A 22,025-nucleotide genomic window follows, 5' to 3' on the forward strand; every position below is an offset into this window, starting at 1 on the left:
TAACATTCAGAGATGTCTGAAGTACACCACCTCTGATAATTGCCCGTAACTTCACAGAACCAGAATCTTTTGTGTTGGAAGGGACCTTAAAGATCATTTAGTTCCAACACCTCCCACTAGACCAGGTTGCTCAAAGCCCTATCCAACCTGGCCTTGAACACTTGTGGGGAAGGGGCATCTGCAGCTTCTCTGGGCAACCCGTGCCAGGGTCTCACCACCCTCACAGTGAAGAATTTCTTCCTAGTATCACAGAATCATTTAGGTTAGGAAAGACCTTTAAGATCATTGAGTTCAACTGTTAACATAACAATGCCAGATCTGCCAATAAACCCAAGCACCACATCTACAAATCGTTTTAAATACGTCCAAGGATGGTGACTCAACCCCTTCTCTGTTCCAATGCTTAACAACCCTTTCTATGACTAAACTTTTCCTAATATCCAACCTAAATCCCCCCAGTATAATTTGAGGCTCTTTCCTCTCATCCTATTCACTTGTTACTTGCCAGCAACCACCCTGCTACAACTTCCTTTTAGCCTCCTTTTCTCCAGGTTAAACAACCCCAGTTCCCTCAGCCACTCCACATAAGACTTCTTCTCTAGAGTCTTCACCAGTCTCATTGCCCTTCTTCGGCCACACTATTTCTGGATGCTCTTGGCCTTTTTGGCCACATGGGCACACTGACGGCTCATCTTCAGCTGGCAACCATCCAGCCACTTCCTCATCCACTGACTGGTCCATCTGTGAAATCGATGACTCGCCAATTCAGACACACGGATGGTGTGTGGGACAGCGTGAAAAACTTTGCACAATTCCAGGTAGATGATGTCAGTTGCTCCTCCCTTATCTATCAAAGCTGATGCCCTGTCATAGAAGGCCACCAAATTTGTCACGAATTATCTGACCTTAGTGAAACCGCTGGCATCTTTCCAAACCTCGTTCCCCTATTGCTTCAGACAGATCTTTCCCATGGTCCTAGCTTTTTGGCATAGGATCTTGATAAGCTTAACACTGACAACATACAAGATTCAGCATCAGTTGCAAGTGCCCTGTTTCTACCCAGAGTTCAAAGGTCTGCTATATAGTGACAGAAACACAACAACAAACACTGGAATCCACACTGATACACCAAAACAAAAACTTCTAAAATCAACTTCACCAAGTAAAACTGATCAGTGTCTAACGCAGCATGTTTTCAACATCAGAAATACGCATATGGTCACATTTCATTTAAAAATCTCAATTATGACACTGCTTGGGTCTATTTTCCCACAGCATCCTCACAGCTAAACTGAGGAGGTGTGGACTGGATGATCGGGTAGTGAGGTGGATCGTGAACTGGCAGAAGGGAAGAAGCCAGAGAGTCGTGGTCAATGGGGCAGAGTCCAGTTGGAGACCTGTATCTAGTGGGGTCCCTCAGGGGTCGGTGCTGGGGCCAGTATTATTCAATATATTCATAAATGACTTAGATGAGGGAACTGAGTGTACTGTCAGCAAGTTTGCTGATGACACCAAGCTGGGAGGAGTGGCTGACACGCTAGAAGGCTGTGCTGCCATCCAGCGAGACCTGGACAGGCTGGAGAGTTGGGTGGGGAAAAATTTAATGAAATATAACAAGGGAAAGTGTAGGGTCTTGCATCTGGGTAGGAACAACCCCAGGTTCCAGTATAGGTTCGGGAATGACTTATTAGAGAGCAGTGGAGGGGAAAGGGACCTGGGGATCCTGGTGGGCAGCAGGATGACCATGAGCCAGCACTGTGCCCTTGTGGCCAGGAAGGCCAATGGCTTCCTGGGCTGGGTTAGAAGGGGGGGGGTTAGTAGGTCACGAGAGGTTCTTCCTCTCTACTCTGCACTGGTGAGGTCACATCTGGAATATTGAGTCCAGTTCTGGGCCCCTCAGTTTAAGAAGGATAAGGAACTGCTGGAGAGAGTCCAGCATAGGGAAACCAAGATGATTAAGGGAGTGGAGCATCTCCCTTATGAGGAAAGGCTGAGGGAGCTGGGTCTCTTTAGTTTGGAGAAGAGGAGACTGAGGGGTGACCTAATTAATGGTTATAAATATGTAAGGGGTGAGTGTCACGAGGATGGAGCAAGGCTCTTCTCAGTGACAACCGATGGTAGGACGAGGGGTAATGGGTTTAAACTGGAACACAAGAGGTTCCACCTAAATTTGAGAAGAAACTTCTTCTCAGTGAGGGTAACAGAGCACTGGCACAGGCTGCCCAGGGAGGTGGTGGAGTCTCCTTCTCGGGAGACATTCAAAACCCGACTGGATGCCTTCCTGTGTAACATCGTCTAGGTGTTCCTGCTCCGGCAGGGGGATTGGACTAGATGATCTTCCGAGGTCCCTTCCAGTCCCTAACATTCTGTGATTCTATTTATGAGAAGAACACACCTCAGACAGTACATATATATAAATTCAGGCATACATTCATATCTAAATAGCAACTTGTCATTTAGACAACAACCTTCCAAAAAAATTCATAAGCTTCCAAATAAGTTTTAATTACACCTCACAAAAGCAAGTCCAAATAGCAATATTATTCTCAGGCACAGCTCATACTGAGCCACAAAAAGAAAGATCTCATTGAGAGTCCTACCTTACTGTCTCCTAGGACTGTAATGACGGGAATGCCCAAATTTTTCACATGCTGTTTAATATTGGGGCCCATTGCTGTTGCCAGCTGCTGAAGAATACTCAGCGTTTGTTGCACCTGCACATAAACAAAAAGGCTTTGAATAAAATGCAGTTTTGCACATATGGTTGTAACAGAAAGTTACACAGGGAAAAGCAACACTGCTGTACACTTAGGCTTTTACTTCAGAAAGTCTGCTCAATGTATCTATTCCAGACTTCAAATTACTATTTCTATACTCTGAATAAACTGAAGTTTAACTAAAGATATTTTCAAACAAGGGACACTTTTGGCACAAGCAAACAATTATTCAAGCACATTTTTGTTTTGTTTGTGGGTTTTTTGTCTTTTTTTTTTAGATTTGCTTACATTACATTCAGAGCAGAGGTATATTTTGCTTTACATTTAAAAAAGCCTTAAAAATGGCAAAGACATATTTATAAAAATAGAAAAATATATGATCTAGAAATACAGTTTTCTATTTTCCAACTGTTGATGTCACAACATTGTAAGAAACTGAATAATAATTAAGGTTCAGAAATCGTAAATAATTTGTCTTAAGTTTTAACCTGGAAATGGGTGACACACGATTTTGAATAACATACCAAGATTTTATTGGAGTCATTGAGACGACTCTTCAAAGCAGCTGGAAGTTCTCCTATGTTTGGCTGGATGAACTTAGCATCATTTATTATGCTTGTCACTTCATCTAGACCTTCTTTTCTGATCTTCCAGTTTTTGTCCCCAATCTTAGACACTAGTTCAGCTGTGATCTTATCACTGTGAGAGGAAAAACAGATTAAAGCCCATTTGCTTAGTTATGTGCTTTTTAATATTTGACACAACCAATTTCTGCTTAGTAAATATTTATAAATACAGAGTTCTGAATTGACATGGAAGCATGTCCTCAGGTTGTAGAATCCAAACCTACCCAATATCTGTTCTTGGCAAGAGATCCACAACGTCATTCCCAACTTCCTCCTGCTCCTCTTCCTCACCATCATCTCCACCTCCCCCACTGTGCCTGGAAATGCCACGAGTTGGGGCTGGTGCTGTCTGCCCTTGCATCTGCAAGGAAGACAAAAATCAGCTATTTCACCATTAAAAATAAAACCACTTGCATGATACAAATGTGCTGTCTCTGGGTGATAGACTTCTAAAACATTATTCTTTTCAAACTAAACCAGAAACTTGAAGTTTGTCATAAAAAAGCAACTATTGACTCAGCAAGATATAATGAGTTTGTAGCTGCTTCGGTGAGCTGTCTTAAAAAAATCTGTCTCACTCACAGAAGCACAGGTTAGACCATAGTAATACTACAGACTCCAGCTACTACAGTTTCCAAGTAGCTTTAATGATACTTGGTAGTAAGGGAGCTCCACTTCATACCTTTTCAAATTCTGCATCTATCTGGGAGAGAAGGGCAGGCTTCTCATCCTCAAAAAACATTCGCAAAGGAGGTCCCACATAAAGATACATGACTCCAAGCAAGGTAATGGCAGAAGTCCTTACAGCCTGACAGAAAGAAGACAAAAGCATTCAGTCTTCAAATTAAGGATTGATAATAATGCAGAATTAAAATTCTGTATCTACTCACTGGGTTAGTTGCAGCAAGAGCTGTCTTTACATTACTGATGAAAGCCTTGACATTCAGCCTGTAGGGATCCCCCCTAAGTAAAATGCAACACAGTACCAAAAAGAAACAAAATCATCACAATATGCTAAAGAAAAAATATGCACTAAGAACAGATTCATACAACTAGCAAGCCCAAGATAATTATAAACAGATGTACACATACAACAATTATTAATTATGTAATATCATTATTAAAAACTCTCTCACAGGGATAAGTAACACTTATGTCATCATAAGTATAGTGTAGATCATAGCTCTCCAAACACCTACTGAAAGAGACCAGTCTGGGGAACAGCCTACCAGGAAAATCAATACAGAAAACACAAGATAATTCATATCAAAGACTGCTACTATTACTGCTGGAAAGTTTCTTAAAACTACATCACCCACATGATTGCTGCATCTGAAATCCTGTGGAATGAATCCAGAATCACTTATGCACCTGAAATATGGCTACATAATACAAGTAAGGGGTTTTTGGTTTTTTTCCCTCTTAGTCTGTCTCAGGATCTTCCACAAAAAGGCACAAATTTCAAAAAGAAATTCACAGAGAAAGAAATGAAGGTTTAGATTACTGCATCGTCTGTACTACCACTGAATTCAATAAAAGAGAAAACAGGCAATCGTGGAAGCTTCCTTTGGGCAGCCTCTAACAGTGCTGTTCTTGTATCTACAGACAGATTGCCCTGCTGAAAACACGTACTTTTGGGGAATTCACTACAGAATAAATATTATTTTTCAGACTTAATCAATGTTACTGTTAAATATAGCTGTGAAACAACTTGGTCAGGCATACTAGGTGCCCAGGTAGTCAAATAAACAAATATTTGAAGTCTTCACTACTTAGAAATTTTGCTTTCAGGAGCAAACTATGTAACCCATGCTTGACCACATCAGTTAAGAGACAGGTGATTAAAAATTAAGGAATGCTATCCCTGGTTCTGATGGAGAATCCACTTCTTACCCTCAATAATGGATGCAATAATGGCTATTTTGTGGCTAAAACTTCGTCCTCAAGGGGACCAATAAGCATGCTGGTATGTACACTTCTGTAGGCTGTCAGGTTTTGCTTTTTTGAACTATAAGATACAGTGACCCACCTGTATCTTAGCGATGTTAAATACTTTCATTTACACATTTAGAGCTAAAAGAGCACCTGACAGAGCTGGCGTCAGAGTTTAAGGAACAAGAATTCAGATGCACTTGCAGCAACCCTCTTCAAACCAGTTTGACAGAGAACAGATTCTAAGTCTTGCATTAGAAATATTTTCATTCACATTTCTCTTAGCAATTTACTTAAAAGACTTGCAGCAATCCTCTTCAAACCAGTTTGACAGAGAAGAACAGATTCTAAGTCTTGCATTAGAAATATTTTCATTCACATTTCTCTTAGCAATTTACTTAAAAGACATACCCAGAGAAACCAAACTCTTTAATTGCATTTGAAAGCCAGTTCAAAGTTTCTGACTGGTTTTTAGGATTCTTTTGTGAGAAAGCCATAGTCACAACCTGGAACAGAAAAGAGTTAAGTGTCAGTTTTCGCTGGCAAAACAGGTGACAAAGTGCTGTAGTAAGGGAGTGAAGACATCTCCAAAAAAACACAGGGCACTGCAAATAAACAGAAACAGCTGTGTAACACAGGAGAAAGAATTTATTTTGTCACTGTAGTCAAATATGTTTGCAATTGAAGTGAACCAGAAGCTCACGAAGTACTTAAAGGCAGACTGAGATATCTTTATTATGAATATATACCTGCTTTGGCAGTATTTCAGCAAAACACCGATTTGCTACACATTATTTTTCTTTTGAAAGAACTTGCACTTACCTTCTGCCTTAAGAGGTATCTTGAGGGCAAAGAAATCACTTTCAGGCAACAGAGAAAGTCAAAGGTCTAGGAATTACTCCTCAGACTGAAAGAAGATCCCACACAGTATTTCTGACTTTATTCACTGGAAGAACACCTTTGCTGCTCACTCACCTGCTCAGCAGTCCATGGCAACTGACACGCCTCTGCTATTGCTGTCATGGCTTCTTTTGCATTACTCCCACATTTCACATCACCAACCTTGTCTACTAGACCATCCAGCACAACCTGGGCTGAAGTTTTGGAGAAGTTTCCTTTCTGTGCAATCAATGCAACTATGTGAAGCTTCATCTGCATCACCTGCAATGTCCATAACAGCAAGGAAGTTACTTATATGTCTTCATGTATTTTAAACCAAATATATGTATTTGTGGGTAAACACAAATGTATACATAAATCATGTATTTGCATGTATACACACACAAATGTAGATATACATTTGAATATACAAAAGTATTTTAATTACACAAACCACTTTTGGGTACACAAATACATATTTTATATAAATACACACTTGTATATATATGGTTTTCTGTCGTAACACACACGTGTATACACGCAACTACCTATTTTTATATCCATATATATGTACACATACACAATCAATAATACTGGGCAGCCATTATCTACTTTTAGAACATATATACACACATGCATACAAAAATCCACACAAATGTATACACATACATCTAGAGATCCTCAAATTTGTCTCTAAGTCTCAGCTGTCAGTAGAATTAAAATCTAATTTCAAAGTTTGTATCGCTGACTACAGATACAACTGTGATGGCGGCACTAGGACTGTCAATGACATATAGGCACCTACAGCCTTTCAGTTGTAAGCACAATTTACGTCAAGTAAAAAAAAGTTAAATAAGTAAATAAAACCCCAAGCAAATCAAAAACTGAAAAACTGACTGGCAGCTACTGCAGAATAATGTATTACCTGAAAATTTGTTTCCTTCCAACCAGGTTTCTTGGCCAGCATTCTTACCAGAGCTTGGCAAGGCATTTCAGTTCTCTCCATAAGCTCAACAGCCTAGAGGATAAACATTGTTAGCCAGTAGGTCACAAGTGATACAATACCAAAACCAAAGAGAAGTTACTTCAACTGTCCTGTAAAATATTCTCTTAACATTAACCTAAACTGTAGAAATGCTCAGCACAAGAAATTACCTGAAGGCCTGTACCACAAGAAAGGAGCCCATTTTACAGGTACAGAGCCAACAACTACAGCACCCACACTGATACACTTTGTATGTCCTTTAACAAGGGTCCTTACAACCACTAATGTCCATTCCAACTCTTGAGAATAAAAACCAACAGCCTTTTTTTTTCCCCTTGTTTGTTTTTTTTTGGGGGGGTGTTTTGTTTTGTTCTCTTTTTTAAGAGGCTGTGCACCTTGTCACACTGGAATGCTGACTATACAGCACAGATTAAGCCAGAATATAATCTAAATTACCATTTTTTCCTTGTTACTAGGCTTATCCATTCCACTGAAACAGGTAATATTTTTACATTCGTGTAAAGGCAGCTTCTGCAGCAGCATTTCAGTGCAGTCAGTCACCACTTCACAATTTACATTAGTCACCTTGTCCACTAAAATATTAAAACTCAGTAGCAACATAATGATGTGGTATGAACCATCCACACACCTACAGCTGATGCCTTTTTGCAGGTGGACTCTCAAAGGTCTTACGACAGATACCATGAAAAGAAAGCCAGGCTTCAACATTCGAGTGACACAGGATGCTTTTTCGTTTGGGACTACGCAAAGCCCTCACCACCAGCTGTGAAGACTGCAGGCACTGTGTAAGGCTTCAAATATCAGCTGTTTGCCAACTGAAATTTTAGTATTACAACCAAGTGCTGTCTAACATGGGATCAGCAGGGACTTGCACACAACTGGTCTTGCCCAGTCACTGCAAAACTTCATTTTATTTAAACCTAGTTATCTTTTGCAACTAAGCTTTAGAACTACTCAGTGGTTTAGAAATATCTCTGTGCATGCTCAAGCCACATACAAAATTTTTGACAAAACCTAGCCTAACTATCTACATTAAACTAAAAGACTTGCTCCACTATTGTTACACAATAAGAGCCAATTCAAACCATACAAGCCAGTTATCTTTTGCAAGTATTGCTTAATCCATCTGAGTGCTGATACATCACTACTACTGGTATATCTATTCAGAGCTACCAGCCTTAAAAAGCTGAACAGATGATTGCTTTCTTTCCTCACCTGCCTCTCTTCTGATCAACTGCCACAAACTTACCTTCTGAAACTCCTCCATGCAGGCAAGCCTCTCTTTCCAGTTACCACTGTCTAACTGCTGGATACAAGAAGCTGGAAGGACAGCAGCAGCTTTCTCTTCACATACTTCTATCTGCAGACAGATCAGAACAAGGTCAAGACCCTACTGTATTCCTCTGGAGGGGGACAGCAGCCGCAAGGACAGGTAATACACCACTTGTACTGTGGCATATTTACAAAATACGAAAAGTTTTCTGTTATAGGTTGAAAGATTTCACATGGATTATAGTTTATGTGCCTTACGAATTTAGGAAGCTGCTAAATTGTACTACAACAGAAAAGTAATCCCTGAAAAACACGATACGTTGTGCAGACAGTCAAAAATAATCCTGAGTAGCCACTGTCTACTTAAAGAATCAAGCACAGGTAACCTAAAATACGCAAGATAATCTTCTAGGGAATCTGAATCAACATTCACAGCAATGAATCGGTGGTTGATGAGGGTGGATGGAAGAAGCTTATCTTTTTGCATTTAGTTAAATGAAGAATTTGGTATATGCAAAGTGATAAAAACTTCCCTTTCTTCACTGGTGTCTGTATCACCTTCAGAAAGCATATACCCATTTTCCACTGTATAACTGGTAAAGTAAACCGGATACGCAATGGAAAGTATTCAATTTAAGTGATACTCAGAAGAAAACTGACAGTCCAAAAAACCAAAAAGATACATCTAGTAAAGCTTTAACAGCTTTTTGTTATTGTCTGAGCTTAGTTTACCCAGTTCCCTACCAAAAAGGGTAGGTAGACGCTCAATTAATACATAGAATTCAATCACTTTCTTGAAGTGTAACGTAGTATGAACAGCATGGAACAAAACTGCACCAGTTTGTTTAATTATTACTATATTCTACCTCAGACTTCGGTGTAAATTGCAGAATAGTGTATTCTCAGGCTCTTAATACTGAACACCTTCAGCAAATCATGCATCCTAAATTATGTATAAAGTAGTCATATCTTTAGTCATTACTTTTTTTCACTTGTTCCTGGTTCAGGGACAACATGATATGATGAATTATATTAGCGTGATTTATTGTTTACTGTCTTATATGGCCTGGTACTAGCAACAGTCTGAAGAATGCATGTGTTTACCAGAATATATCAAATACCCATTTTGCCAGTTATGAATTTAAATGTACTGCTTTTCCTTGTCCTAACAAAAAAAAAAAAAAAAACCACCCCAAAACCAACCAACTTCAGTGAAAAATTCTGTACTTGCTGAAGAACTGATTAATCAAAGCTACTTATACAGAGGACTTCGTATTTCACAGAAGAGCAGAATACTCACAGAGAGCTCTGATTCAAATATTTCTTTGGTCTCAGGAACCTTCTTGCCTTTAGCCCCAGCTCCTCCCACACCTGCAGCTGCGGATGGTTTGCCTTTCTTGGATGGGCCCCCAGACTGGAATGGAAACAGACAAGTTAGCCAAGATCTATTTAATCAGATACTAAAAGAACTGCTGCTTTTCCACAGTCTACGTTTTAACATTAAAAATTAAATCTCTCTCTAGGCCCATAACAGCTGCAGGCAAAGTAACAGCTTTCTGCTAGAGCTTATTTAATTCCTATGTTGCTTTCAGATTACTACATTTTATAAAATGTGTACAGTAACCGGGATACACAAAACAATAAATATGAAAAGGGAAATAATGTATACATTTGTGAAGGTTCAGAAAAATCATGAATTCACCTATGTATTCTCCTATGGATGTTGATTAAATATTCGACTTGTGACTGGTGTCTCTCTTCTAGAGTATCAATACATATTAAAAAACATGACCCATTCTACTATTCATCTCCAGCCTTCCCACCTGAAGATATATGTAGGGTATTACAAAGACCATCTATAGCACTACTTACACCAATTTTTGAAATCCAAGTCCTGATTTTAAAATAATACAGGCTAATGGTCCAAATTATTTATGGTAACACACTAAAAACACCACCAGAGAGAACATTCAACACTTTAGCAACCTTGCGAGTTATGAGACAGACTTCAGCCAAATAACACTGTATCACCACAGAGCACTTTGATGTTACGACAACTGAGGCTCCTCTATCATTATTTCAGTATCAAAATCTGGTATTAAGATGTAAGCGATAAGACAGTTTGTAGCACTAAAAACTGATTTTTCATCAAGTACGCTCTTAGTTCCAGATTCTTTTTGTTGTTGGGCTCACCTACTCCTAAAGAGAGAGTGATCCTTCATTTGAAGGAGATGTTCAACAGGCCACCTCTGATCTTCAGTAAGGAACTATATGATGCATTCACAGGCAACTGTGGCTGTTCAATGATCTCTTGGCAATATCTTACCTTCACAGCAGGTGGTTTTTTCAGTGGTCCTGGTTTGGATGCTGCATCTTTTGTTTCTTTATCTCCACCAGTTCCTGAAAGAGCAGGGGTCTTTCCAGTAATAGGCTTGCCTTCTCTTTTCTCCGCAGCTCCTCCTGTCTTTTTACCATAAACCAGTTCTACCTTCTCCGCACACTCTTTAATCTGACAAGCAATTTAAAAAAAAAAAAGAGGGGACGGGGGAAGGGGACATGGACAAAATGGAAAAAGCTATTGAGCTACTTCAATTGGATGCATAGTGTTCCTTCAACAGTGTGGCTCAAACTTGACTACTCTGGAAAAAAACATTCACTTCACAAAATAATAAGATCTCATCACCCACGTTCCTGACATTTGTGATGTTAACCAATCAATGGCATCAGCCATCGGTGTTGGCAGAAAAATTTTCCTAGTTCAAAGCAAAGCGGATTTATACACATAGAAAGCATTGACAGCCTCCGATACTTATACATGATCTAAAGACTATTTCTTAGAATCTTAAATTATAAAATTATCATTCAGTCAAACCTGTCAGCTTTCACAAAGTATGAAAACTCTGCTGTTGCAAAGTAAGTCTTTAATGTCGAAATCTGTCTAGTAATACAGAAACAGGCCACGTGGTTGTGACCTAAAATTCTAAACTCTGTTTCAGACAACAGAGAAAGTATTCAAAAAAACAAACCCAAAACCTCCTACACAACCAACTACCAGGAATAAAAAAACCCCCAAACCTCACAACTCGCCTCATAAATAATACAGCCTTGAAGCCAAACAGATACTTTACACAAGAACGAAAAGGCACAATGTTAACATAATAAAGCATTTTAGGTAGTGAAACTAGAAAAAAAGGATGCTTGATGATCTAGCAAGAAATAAAGAGATTCTCAGATGCTCTGCAACATCAATAACTTTTAAGTAGAAAAAAAATTTAAAAAAAACTGCTATAAGTCTTAAGCTGAAGCATCCTCTATAGTCTTCTGTAGCCTAAGATGCATCTTAAATGGATAAATTGAGCATCTCTTGTAACACTTAAGATAAACTCACCCGGTCAAGCTTTAGTTTGTCTACATCTGCTAGAAAAGGATTCACAGCTTTCTCTCCAGCCACTTTCAAGGCAGTGCCTAATGCCTCAAATCCAGCATCTCTTACTTCAGGAGCGGAATCATTGATATGCTGCAGAGAAAGAAGTTTTATCATACGGTTTGCGCATCGTATCTAAACAGATTTTTAAATCTCCTCACCTTGTCAAAATCTACCTCTGCTACAGAATAATCCTTAACATTCCATTGCAGGAAAAAGGGGTTTTTTCCCCTTTTTTCCTATGTACTGACCAAGTCAATCGTTTCTCAGATATAGCCAAGGTTCCCACCTTTTGAATTTTCACACAACAAGAAGAGGGTAAACACGAAAGTTCACAAGGAGTTTGAAGTTCTGCAGCCCTGTTCCTATCTCCATTTCTGAAGGTGGGGATATTTCCCATTAAAAAGGAGAAGGCTATTTTACAGCGAGAAAAAAAGTGTACATCATTACCCTTTTACACTGATAAATGCTCTAGCATAACTGTAGTGTATGAATCAAAGTGTTTTTTTCATTCATGGTAACTGATATGAATGAAGCATTCCAACAAAACCTTCAGAAATGCCTGCAAGAAGCAAGTGGTGCAGTGCACAGAAGTTTAACAGTTACGAATCACCACCTTAATCGTTATAAACTTGGCGAGTCTTCAGTTTCAGGGAAGCTAAAAGGAGACTAAACTGTTCCCATCACTGAGTCACCTTCAGGTTTGACATCAGTCAAAACTGACTCTGACTGCTACACAGAACCTAAGAGCTCTTTAGCCCTTGCGCTACCATAAGGGTCTTTCTCCCAAAGCAACTCAATGCTTCACATCAACCGTGCTCGAGTTAATGCTGCAGAAGTACCAATTCCTCCTGCTTTACCTTGAGAAGTGCAGCACAGAAAGGTTTTAACAGGCTTTTTGGCAGAGTAGAAGGTGTGCAGTGACGGAAGCTTCTTGCAATGAAAAGGGATGTTTGCTGCTTAATTGTCGGGTTTTTGTTGTCCATCACTGCCAAGATATCTTCACTTATGTTCTGCAACGTGGTCTACAGTGTAGGATAAAGAAGTCATTAGTTTTCGTTATGAGAAAAGCAAATAAAAAATGGAGATGGCTTCTCAAACAACTCTTACTTACTGTAAGAAAGATAGCATCAATGGCCTCCTGCAGTGCCTGCACTACCTGAGGCTTCTTCTCTTTAAATTTCTCCAGGATTGTTGGAACAACCTACGGAAGAGGGAAAAAGAAACAAAAAAGTCAATCCACTCTGCGCTGATATAACTGAAAATGTCTGATAGTCTGCTCCTTTGTATTCTGCAGAGAAGCAAATAAAGCAAACGTCACTGCTGCCTGCTCCAGGAGTACACAACAGTAGCATGAACTACTTTATTCTTGCTGAGCTCCAATATTAAATTTGTTCCAGTACATTTATTAACAAATACAGATTTTTGAGCAATTTCATACCAATGCTAAACAAAAAGCAGATATGTAAGTTCACATAATTACAGATGTTTACTCTGGCTCTACTGGTCTGGAACACAGACCAACAGAATGGAAATTAAATGGTTTCAACAGCACATGAGTCAAGAAGCTGGGAAAGGGGATAGATAACATATTATAAAAATTCAAAAACATCTAAGAGCACAGCATCTAAGCTCCTGCATAACATAAAATAGGTTTGCCAGAGATAATGCTTTCTAATCAGAAACTAACTATGAGATCTCAACCCCTTGGGACACGCAGTGACCTAGGCCCAGCTGGTATCCTTGGCTGGGCTGCAACTTGCAGATTCCCCGTTCACAAAAACTTTAGCACTAAAAAACCCCCACAAAACTCCACCCTTCAACTAATACAGAACGGCATCATAAGGACCCAACTCTCACTCATGCTACAGCAGGTGCCAGACACCTCTAAACTCTACACTGAACAAAGTCATAGGAAAGAGACATTTAAAAACATTAAGTCTCAGTTTTAGACAATGCTGACAGCTAGAAGGGATTTTTGTTTTTTAACATGGAAGTTAGAAGCCCTATTCCATGTGAGAGAGGGAGAGAAGGAAGAAGTCAGTCCAGGGTTGCAAAGACAGTCAACAGAGCTGAAGTTGGGCCACGTGCTCTCTATTACAGCGAGTAGCACGGTTCTACATTTGATTTCATCACTCTCATTTTAACACAGACTGCAGACTGTAACATTACAGCACCACATTTAACTAATACAGTTTTTAATAAGCCCATAATTCTAGCAACAGCTCTGGTTTGTAACATTTTGAATGTCCACTCCTAGAAGTCTAAAGTCTTCCTCACTAGTAAATAAATCAAGCAAACAGGTAAAATGAGTGTTGAAATTAAGCAATTCAGAGTTGCCATTACAGTAGTGAAAAAGTCATCTTCTCGATGCCAATATTTCAATACTAACTCTGTAGCAACGAGGGTTAATCTTTAAAACACGAATGAAGTATAAACTGATGTAAAAATGCTTCTTGTAACTACAGGCAGCTTTCACAATGGAAGAGACTTTCTCCAAATTCATTCAGAGATCAGGAGACTTGAATGTTTCTGAAGCAGTGAGGTTGACTAATCTTCCAATTCACCATAAAACATAACACTACTGGCAGTCAGACACATCAGTTCTGTCTCTAAGCTCTATTTCCATCACTCTTGCTTATCACCAGAGTAATCTGATTGAGCAACTTAAAGAACAGAGCAAGAGTGGCTTGAGAAACAAGTGAGATAACTGCTACTAATAAAAACCTTCCTTTCATTCCAGAGACTGCTTAAGCATCCCCATATTCCATGATACTAGCTGTTGGTAAGAGAAGAGGAGCAAAGGAGAACAGAGAAGAGCATTAAACTAGATTACCAGAACATTTTGGTACCAAAAATCTCGGTAGTTCAGCTATTCAAAGCAGACAAAAAAAAAGCACACAAAACTCAGACAATAAACAGCGAGCAACATTCAGAAAAGCCAACCAACCTACAACATACATTATGGAGCTGCTAAGCAGAATTCAGGTTCAGAAGATATTTTTCCTTCACTGTGGCCTACAAATGCATTTTCTGTGGGGGCATCTCCAGGGTGATGTAATGTAAATAAAGTTCATTTCATGGCTGAATAACTCAGAGTTGTCTTAGTACAGAATTTATTGCAATGGTAAGCTTTATGTTGCTGAGTGTGAATAAACATGGTCCTTTTAATCTTAAACTACAAGAGATCTTGGCAGATATTTCACTGCTTGCTCCATTACAGGGTAGGTAAGCATTCATAATTGTACAAAGAAAACTTCTGATAAACACCAGTGTTTGACAGGAGGAAAGAAAAAGCATCCAGCACCAACACAAACAGAAAACAAGTACATACGCTTACTTACATGCCCTGCATACTGTCCAAATTTCTTTCTGAGGCCAGAAGCTAGTCCAGCAAGGCATTTGGCAGCCAAAGCAACTAGCATAACATTTGTATCCTTCCCAACAACCTGAAAAGAGAAAAACCACCCAAACTCAAAAAAAGAAATGTTAAAAGCTGAAAATTCTTTCATGTTTCAGCAACTTGGAAGAATTTCTTAGAATAGTTGGTCAGCCACAGATTAGGTTACTTCCACTGCTGTTCCAGTTAATGATTTTCTACTCATGAGTATTATTTAAACTATAATTTTTCAAGTATAACACAAAAAACCCAAACAAAACCATATGTGCACTCTAGGGTTTATTTATGACCTTTTTGAGAACTTTCACCAAGTCTGCATAGTCTCCAGATTCCAATTTGGGATTTTTCACCAGCAGTTCAACAGCTTCTAGAGCTTCTTTCCTTTCTTGCCACTTTTTTGCTTCCTGCAAAACAAATAATTTAGTTTATAGCAATTCTAGAGAAGCATACTTGCCGCAAACCATAGATTTAAAAATTTACTTCCACCTTAAGAAAGCCAAAGTCTCCCTATGGCTCATTATCAATAACTGCAACAAAATATAGTCCTTTCCCAGGACATATCCAAGCTCCTTAAATTACAGCTTTCTTGCTGCTATATCAAATTTTGAGACTTATTTATGATAGTCTATATTTTACTTATGCTAGTCTGTTGTTACCAATGTAGCAGTAAAGCACACGCTCATAACGACAGTGAGTCTTAAGACTCATTATAATCATAGAATCACAAGATGGTTTGGGTTGGGAGGGACCTTAACAATCCCTTAGTTCCAACTTCCCCCTCCCACGGGCAGGAACACCTTCCACTAGGACAGGTTGCTCAAAGCCCCGTCCAGCCTGGTCTTGAACACTGCCAGGAAAGGGGCTTTCACAGCTCCTCCAGGGAACCTGTTCCAACATATCACCACCCTCACGGTAAAGAATTTCTTAATATCTAATCTAAATCTACCCTCTTTCAGTCTGAATCCATTTCCCCTCACCCTACCACAACACTCCCTGATAAAGAGTCCCTCCCCTTCTTTTCTGTAGCTCCTTCAGGTACTGGAAGGCCACTATAAGGTCTCTGTGAAGCCTTCTCTTCTCCAGGCTGAACCACCCCAACTCTCTCAGCCTGTCCTCACAGGGCAGGTGCTCCAACCCCCCGATCATCTTTGTGGCCTCCTCTGGGCTCACTCCAACAGGTCCATCCGTGTCCTTCTTAGGCTGGGGGCTCCAGAACTTAATGCAACACTGCAGGTGGGGTCTCACAAGAGCAGAGTAGAGGGAAAAAATCACCTCCCTCAAACTACTGACCACACTTCTTTTGACGAAGCCCAGTCCCGGACTAAAAGAATGCTTGCTCTTTCCAGTTTGGGCCATGAGCTGTGGGTCCACTGCAGACTGCATTTGGAACCACCTTCCCTGATGCTGCACAGCCTTCTCGCTGCCTCCTGCGGCTCAGCCATCTGCTGCAGAAAGTCCTCCACCTGGGCACACCTTTTGCAGTCAGTCTGCTGCCTGGTCTGTGCCCAGGAGAAAGGTCCAGGCAGTCCCTGCAGCCTGAGGTCTGCACTGCAGCCTCTCCCTTCAGCAGCTGCGTCTGGGTGGAGGCATGGGCCACCCCTGGGACAGATGGTGCAGACTGCCCAGATGGAGCTGCGGCCTTAGCTGCACGTCCACCATTCTGCCTTGAGCGTCAGGTACAACAAGTGCCCTTGACCTGTGCAGATGGTCACAGAACAGTGCCCAGTTGCCGGCTTATGTGTACTTAAGCCTTGTCAACATCTCCCTTGAGAGCTGCCGACTCCTGGCCAGTCCCTCCACTGCCCTGGCACTTCCCTGCCCCAGGAAAACTCCCTCTGTGTGCCAAGATCTGCCACTCTGCTGCGGGCTGGGCCAATGCTGGAGTAGCTCCCCTCAGCCATTGACACATAATAGAATTATCTAGTAGTATCTAAGTTTATGCTTACTATTTTCTCATAGAAGTCTTTGGGAAGCTTGGAAAGAATTTCTACAGCTTCAAGCAATTCATACGCATCTACTTGTGGTACTGCTTCCTCCTCATCATCACCTCCTGCAAAAAGAAGAGAAAAAAAAAATATAAGCAGATTAACAAATGAAGTTTTGACCACAGCACCACCTGAAGCCCATTGTTTGAAAAGTACTATCAGCAGCTGCGATATTGCTATTTCAAAAGGAGAGACATTCTTTCATACAAAGTGTTTGTCTAAGACATGTTTTCTTGTTGTGTACTGCACCCCATGTTTGGCACCAGTTTGAGCAAAAGCACCTTTTTAATTTAATGCATTCCTTCAGAAACAGTATGCCAGTGATATACTGCCCAAGAGAGTTCAGAGATTACTGAATTTACCTCCATCTGCATCTCCTCCAACTGCCTGCTGCTGCTCAAATTTTGCTTTCAGCTCCTGTTGGGAACGCAGGAACCTGGTCTGCCGAGGAGCAGTTGATGACACTTTGACCCACTCTTCTTCCAGTTCTTTTAACTGCCAAAAGTGGAAAGAGTCTTCATACCAGAGATATTTTGTACATGCCCCAAGACAAGCAATGGAGTCTTCACATTTCAAAGCCAAGATGGCATTACCTTTCAAGTTCTTTTTTTCTGCCACCAAAGTGACTTTACCTTCACTGTTCAAAAGCTTTTGACCAAGTATATCCACAGAACAGAATATCATTAACAAAAACACCAATACAAAGCATTTACATAAGAACAAATTGTAGAACAGTCTGAATGGCGTGCCCCTCTGTAAAAGCTTTAAAATAAAAATGGCTGAGCACGAAAATATTTCCTTTACAGCTATGCTATTATCACATGTCAAAAGTAAGACAAAACAAACACTTACAACTATATTTGTTTTTTAAACATGCCTTTTTCCATCAAGTTATTGCTTCCCACCCGAACACAACTAATTCAAGTGGGTGGGAGAGGGAAGGATGCATAAATAATTTAAAATAACAGAATGTTCTATCTCTAATAGCCTAGCTCTCTATCACGATGTAACGTCACAGTTGCATCCTGCGTACCACTTGAACAAGTCTGAAGGGCTGTGTAGCCAAACTTCATGAAAGAAGAAAACCAAGAAGGAAAATGGTTGACTTGAAGACTTTGAGTGCATGTGTCTTTTATAAAGGTAACCATGTCTCCAAGAAATGGCATTCTACAACTCAAACTCCCTCCTCAGTTTCCACACAGTGCTTTTCCTCCACAACTTCACACGTATTCAGAGTAACAAAAGATGTCACAATTTTTTCACAAATAACGAAGAGGGACTAGCGTTTTAGGTAAAGTTACAGGAAGCTAATAAAATAATGCTGCTGTTACTGAAATATTTCAGCCTTGACTTTAAGAATGCCCATCACCACCGGATCGGGGAGGGTAAGCATGGAAGTGCTTTCTCAAGTAGTTCTGTATTCAGATACTTTCTGCCCACCTGAACAGAATTTATGTTCTGCAACGGAGGTCTCAGAGCATCCCTTATCCAACGGTAGATCTCCACAGCAAGGAGTTTGGCTTCATCTCGAACAGCCTTTTCCCGAGACTCAAACAGTTTTGGCAATACTTTAATGATTGGCTTCAGTGAGATTATTTTGGAACCAAATTCACTGAAAGGTAAAAACATGAATAGCATGAGTGTCCAGGTAGGAATCAGGTAGGATCCACAAATAATAATTGTTTGTGGGTTTTAATTTATTTTTTTACCACGGTTATGAAATACTTGCAGTGCACTTTTAGGGATTGTGTCATTTACTCAAATCATTATTATAGCTATTAGTTTGTAAAGCTACTAAGCTACTGTAAAATGTAAAGATTTTTTGCCCTATCATAATTACCCTCCACACCCAGCTTGGAATTACAAAAATCAAGCCTCTGAAATTACTTCAAAGTACTTAATCCAATCTGCTGCTTAAATCTGTTCCCTTGCCAGGGGGGAAAAAAAGAAAAGCAGAGAAAAAGAAAAAAGCACCCTTAGACAAAAATTTGTATGACCTACTTGTTTTTTTTAAAAAAATCAGAATAGAATCTCCTTTGTCTATCCTTGGAGACAAGCTGCAGTAAAAGCATTAGTCACTTTTCCACTTGTTGGACTGGATAATTATAGTGAGCCTGGGTCATCTTCACAGAAAATACATGTGTTGAGCTACGAGCTGCTCAAAAGGCACACAGCCAGTCACCCTTCCCTGTCAGCAGATTCTACATGCTGTTGAAATTAATACACTAAACTTCCTTTTTTAATAACTGCTGAACAAGAACACAAGAATTTTCTTTTCATATGCATAGCGAACTGCTGCAGTACTTAAAGCATCATAACTAAAACACCTGTGAATCCCCTTTTTTTTTTATTCAGAAGCATTTTTATCTTGAGAATTCAGAAGTAACTTTTCCATCAATCCAGGCTCTGGTCTTAGAAATAGTAAAATTTAAATGCAGAATATGAACAAGTAAGCTGCCCAAGATTTTTATTTTTCTAACATGCCTGTGTAAATTCTCTTATTCTTATCTAATTCACATAATATTATCTAATTGATATAACAACACAAGAACAGAAACCTTAGCACAAGATAAAAAAACTAAACTAAATTAGTTATGCACCCAAGCTATCTACCTAGGTACAGCATAGGCAAATTTAGTTATCGGTGCAGAAACCCGGCCACAGCACAAGACAAATTTAGGTAATGACACAGCTCAGAAGACAACGAAGGTTAAGTCAATAGGGGTCTATAAAAGAATTTCATCTTGCCATCTCAAATATAATAAAATACTGCGCATATAAAAAAAATAGGCAGATGTGGCACTTTTTATAGGCATAGTTAGCTGAAAGACACTGAAGGAAGGTTATGTAGATTTCTAATTATACTGTACTGTTACAAGGACGTGTAACTAGACAAGGTAATCTAAAATAGCTAAAATATATTTTTAAATGCAAGACAGTAGTTTCACTTAATAGAAGCATAAATAATGTGCTAAGCCCAGTGCTTTATTTTGACTTCTACTACAGAAGCCTGAAACATTTAGTTTAATGAGGACCAGCTATACATATGGCACAGCAAGTTCACTTAAAAAAAGTGTTCTGTCCATTAATACCAAAAGTTATTCATTTACTTTTTTAAAAAAAAACTAATAAAAAACCTCAATGGACACTGAAGTACATATACACCAAGTACGACAATTTGATATAACCGCAGTATTCTTCATTCAACTCAAAGGCAGCAAACATACTTGAACAGGAATTAAAAAAAAAATATTCCAAACCTAATCTTGAAACCAGCTACCCCATCTTAATCAAATTGGATTTGAATTGCTCATATCAGTGAGGAAAACAGTGCCTTTTTTTTTTTTTAAAAAAAAAGACTACATTTTAGGTTTCCCATCAGTGAGTTTCTCTCGACTACTCAGAAGGGAAGGTCCAGTTTGGAACAAGACACACTAATCCTGCCCTTCTGTCAGAGGTCCATTGCGAAAATGCAAGTTTGGTAAACAGGTGCCATGAACAAAAGTGATCCTGACCAAGCTTGTACAACAAAGACCAAATTTCTACCAAATTTCATGATGGTCTCTACTGCTCTCATCAGAAAATAAAAGTTCAGCAAAGATACACCCTATTGAACAATGACAAGGGCCTGCTAAAGACTCAAGTAACAGATAAGACTCTACATACTGCTGGAGTAAGAGGGGAAAAAATCCACAACAATAAATGAAACACCTCCCCCAACCAACCAAAACAAAACCAACCAAACCCCCACCATAAGCCATGAACTAAAACATAAAAGCTTACCTTAGTGCTTTCCTCAGTGTCTCTATGCATGCTACTATGATTTTGGGGTTTTTGTTGTCCAGACCCTTTAGTAATTCTTCTTGTACTGCCTCCCCTTTCTCAATTTCTATATACATTAAACATATATCCAAACCTAGCTCTTTCGCTCTGGCTTTTGGTTGATTGAACACTTTATTTACAACTCCAGAAGCTACTTCTCCTGTTGTCCTGAAAGATGAGAGAATAGTAGTGTGTTAGGTGTTCTACACCATTATCCACAGACAAAAGCACACATACCACCTGAAACATGGACTAAAACTCGGCAAATCCTCATACAATAAGGACTAAATTCTAAGTTAACTTTGAAGGTTTTGTAAGAGATGACTTCAACCTCTAGTTTAATCAGAACTCCTCCTTCAGACTGAGCACTAACATGTTGCTAATAGTGGACTACATGAGACAGCGACCAGCAGATATTTTCTCAAAAGTATACTCACGAATATGGATCAGTTAAGGTCTACAAATAAGGCCTAGCTATTTCCTAGAATTGCATGCTTTACAGTGAACTAACATACAGCATTGGCACATAATCCCAGCATGGAGTTTCACATCTACTTCAAAGCCTCAAATCAACTAAATAACGTACACCACTTTAAATTAAGGTGCCTGGAAGGTTGTTAGGTTTTTTAAAAAAGCTTTTGGTTTGTTTATTTGTTTTTTTAATTAAGACTTCCATTTATTTAATCAGGTCACAAAGCCAGTGGACCAAAGCACTAATCTGGCCCGTTAGGTAATTTTGTTTAATCCTCAGAAGTAGAGGTCATTTCATGGGCTAGACAATAGTGAAATATTAAAAAACATCCTGTGAAGAAATTGACAGGTATAAAGACTCATACTGATTAAGTTGGATGCAACAATGCATAAATATTATTTATACATTTTATTTCATGTCTTGAATTACACAAATATCTCCCTAAAAAAAAGGTTTCCTGTATATATATATATATACATATACATATATA

General features: G+C 39.4%; 1 protein-coding gene across 1 annotated transcript in view; it reads right to left on the reverse strand.

Moving 5' to 3' along the window:
- The window catches only part of CKAP5 (cytoskeleton associated protein 5), a gene marked incomplete at its 5' end in the record, with an annotated part of 40,582 nt that extends 19,351 nt beyond the window's left edge, over window positions 1-21,231 (reverse strand). The window contains 20 exons of the mRNA XM_009866207.1: window positions 2,601-2,714; window positions 3,242-3,416; window positions 3,568-3,704; window positions 4,026-4,151; window positions 4,234-4,291; window positions 5,687-5,781; window positions 6,251-6,436; window positions 7,080-7,172; window positions 8,410-8,520; window positions 9,733-9,846; window positions 10,759-10,941; window positions 11,821-11,949; window positions 12,717-12,881; window positions 12,971-13,060; window positions 15,201-15,305; window positions 15,547-15,660; window positions 17,203-17,306; window positions 17,604-17,736; window positions 18,682-18,853; window positions 21,025-21,231. Coding sequence (XP_009864509.1) covers window positions 2,601-2,714; window positions 3,242-3,416; window positions 3,568-3,704; window positions 4,026-4,151; window positions 4,234-4,291; window positions 5,687-5,781; window positions 6,251-6,436; window positions 7,080-7,172; window positions 8,410-8,520; window positions 9,733-9,846; window positions 10,759-10,941; window positions 11,821-11,949; window positions 12,717-12,881; window positions 12,971-13,060; window positions 15,201-15,305; window positions 15,547-15,660; window positions 17,203-17,306; window positions 17,604-17,736; window positions 18,682-18,853; window positions 21,025-21,231 — 2,611 coding nt within the window. The remainder of the gene's footprint in view (window positions 1-2,600; window positions 2,715-3,241; window positions 3,417-3,567; window positions 3,705-4,025; window positions 4,152-4,233; window positions 4,292-5,686; window positions 5,782-6,250; window positions 6,437-7,079; window positions 7,173-8,409; window positions 8,521-9,732; window positions 9,847-10,758; window positions 10,942-11,820; window positions 11,950-12,716; window positions 12,882-12,970; window positions 13,061-15,200; window positions 15,306-15,546; window positions 15,661-17,202; window positions 17,307-17,603; window positions 17,737-18,681; window positions 18,854-21,024) is intronic.
- Window positions 21,232-22,025: the final 794 nt, after the last annotated feature.

Source organism: Apaloderma vittatum, unplaced genomic scaffold (assembly GCF_000703405.1).
Source record: "Apaloderma vittatum isolate BGI_N311 unplaced genomic scaffold, ASM70340v1 scaffold8363, whole genome shotgun sequence".
NCBI classification, from domain to species: domain Eukaryota; kingdom Metazoa; phylum Chordata; class Aves; order Trogoniformes; family Trogonidae; genus Apaloderma; species Apaloderma vittatum.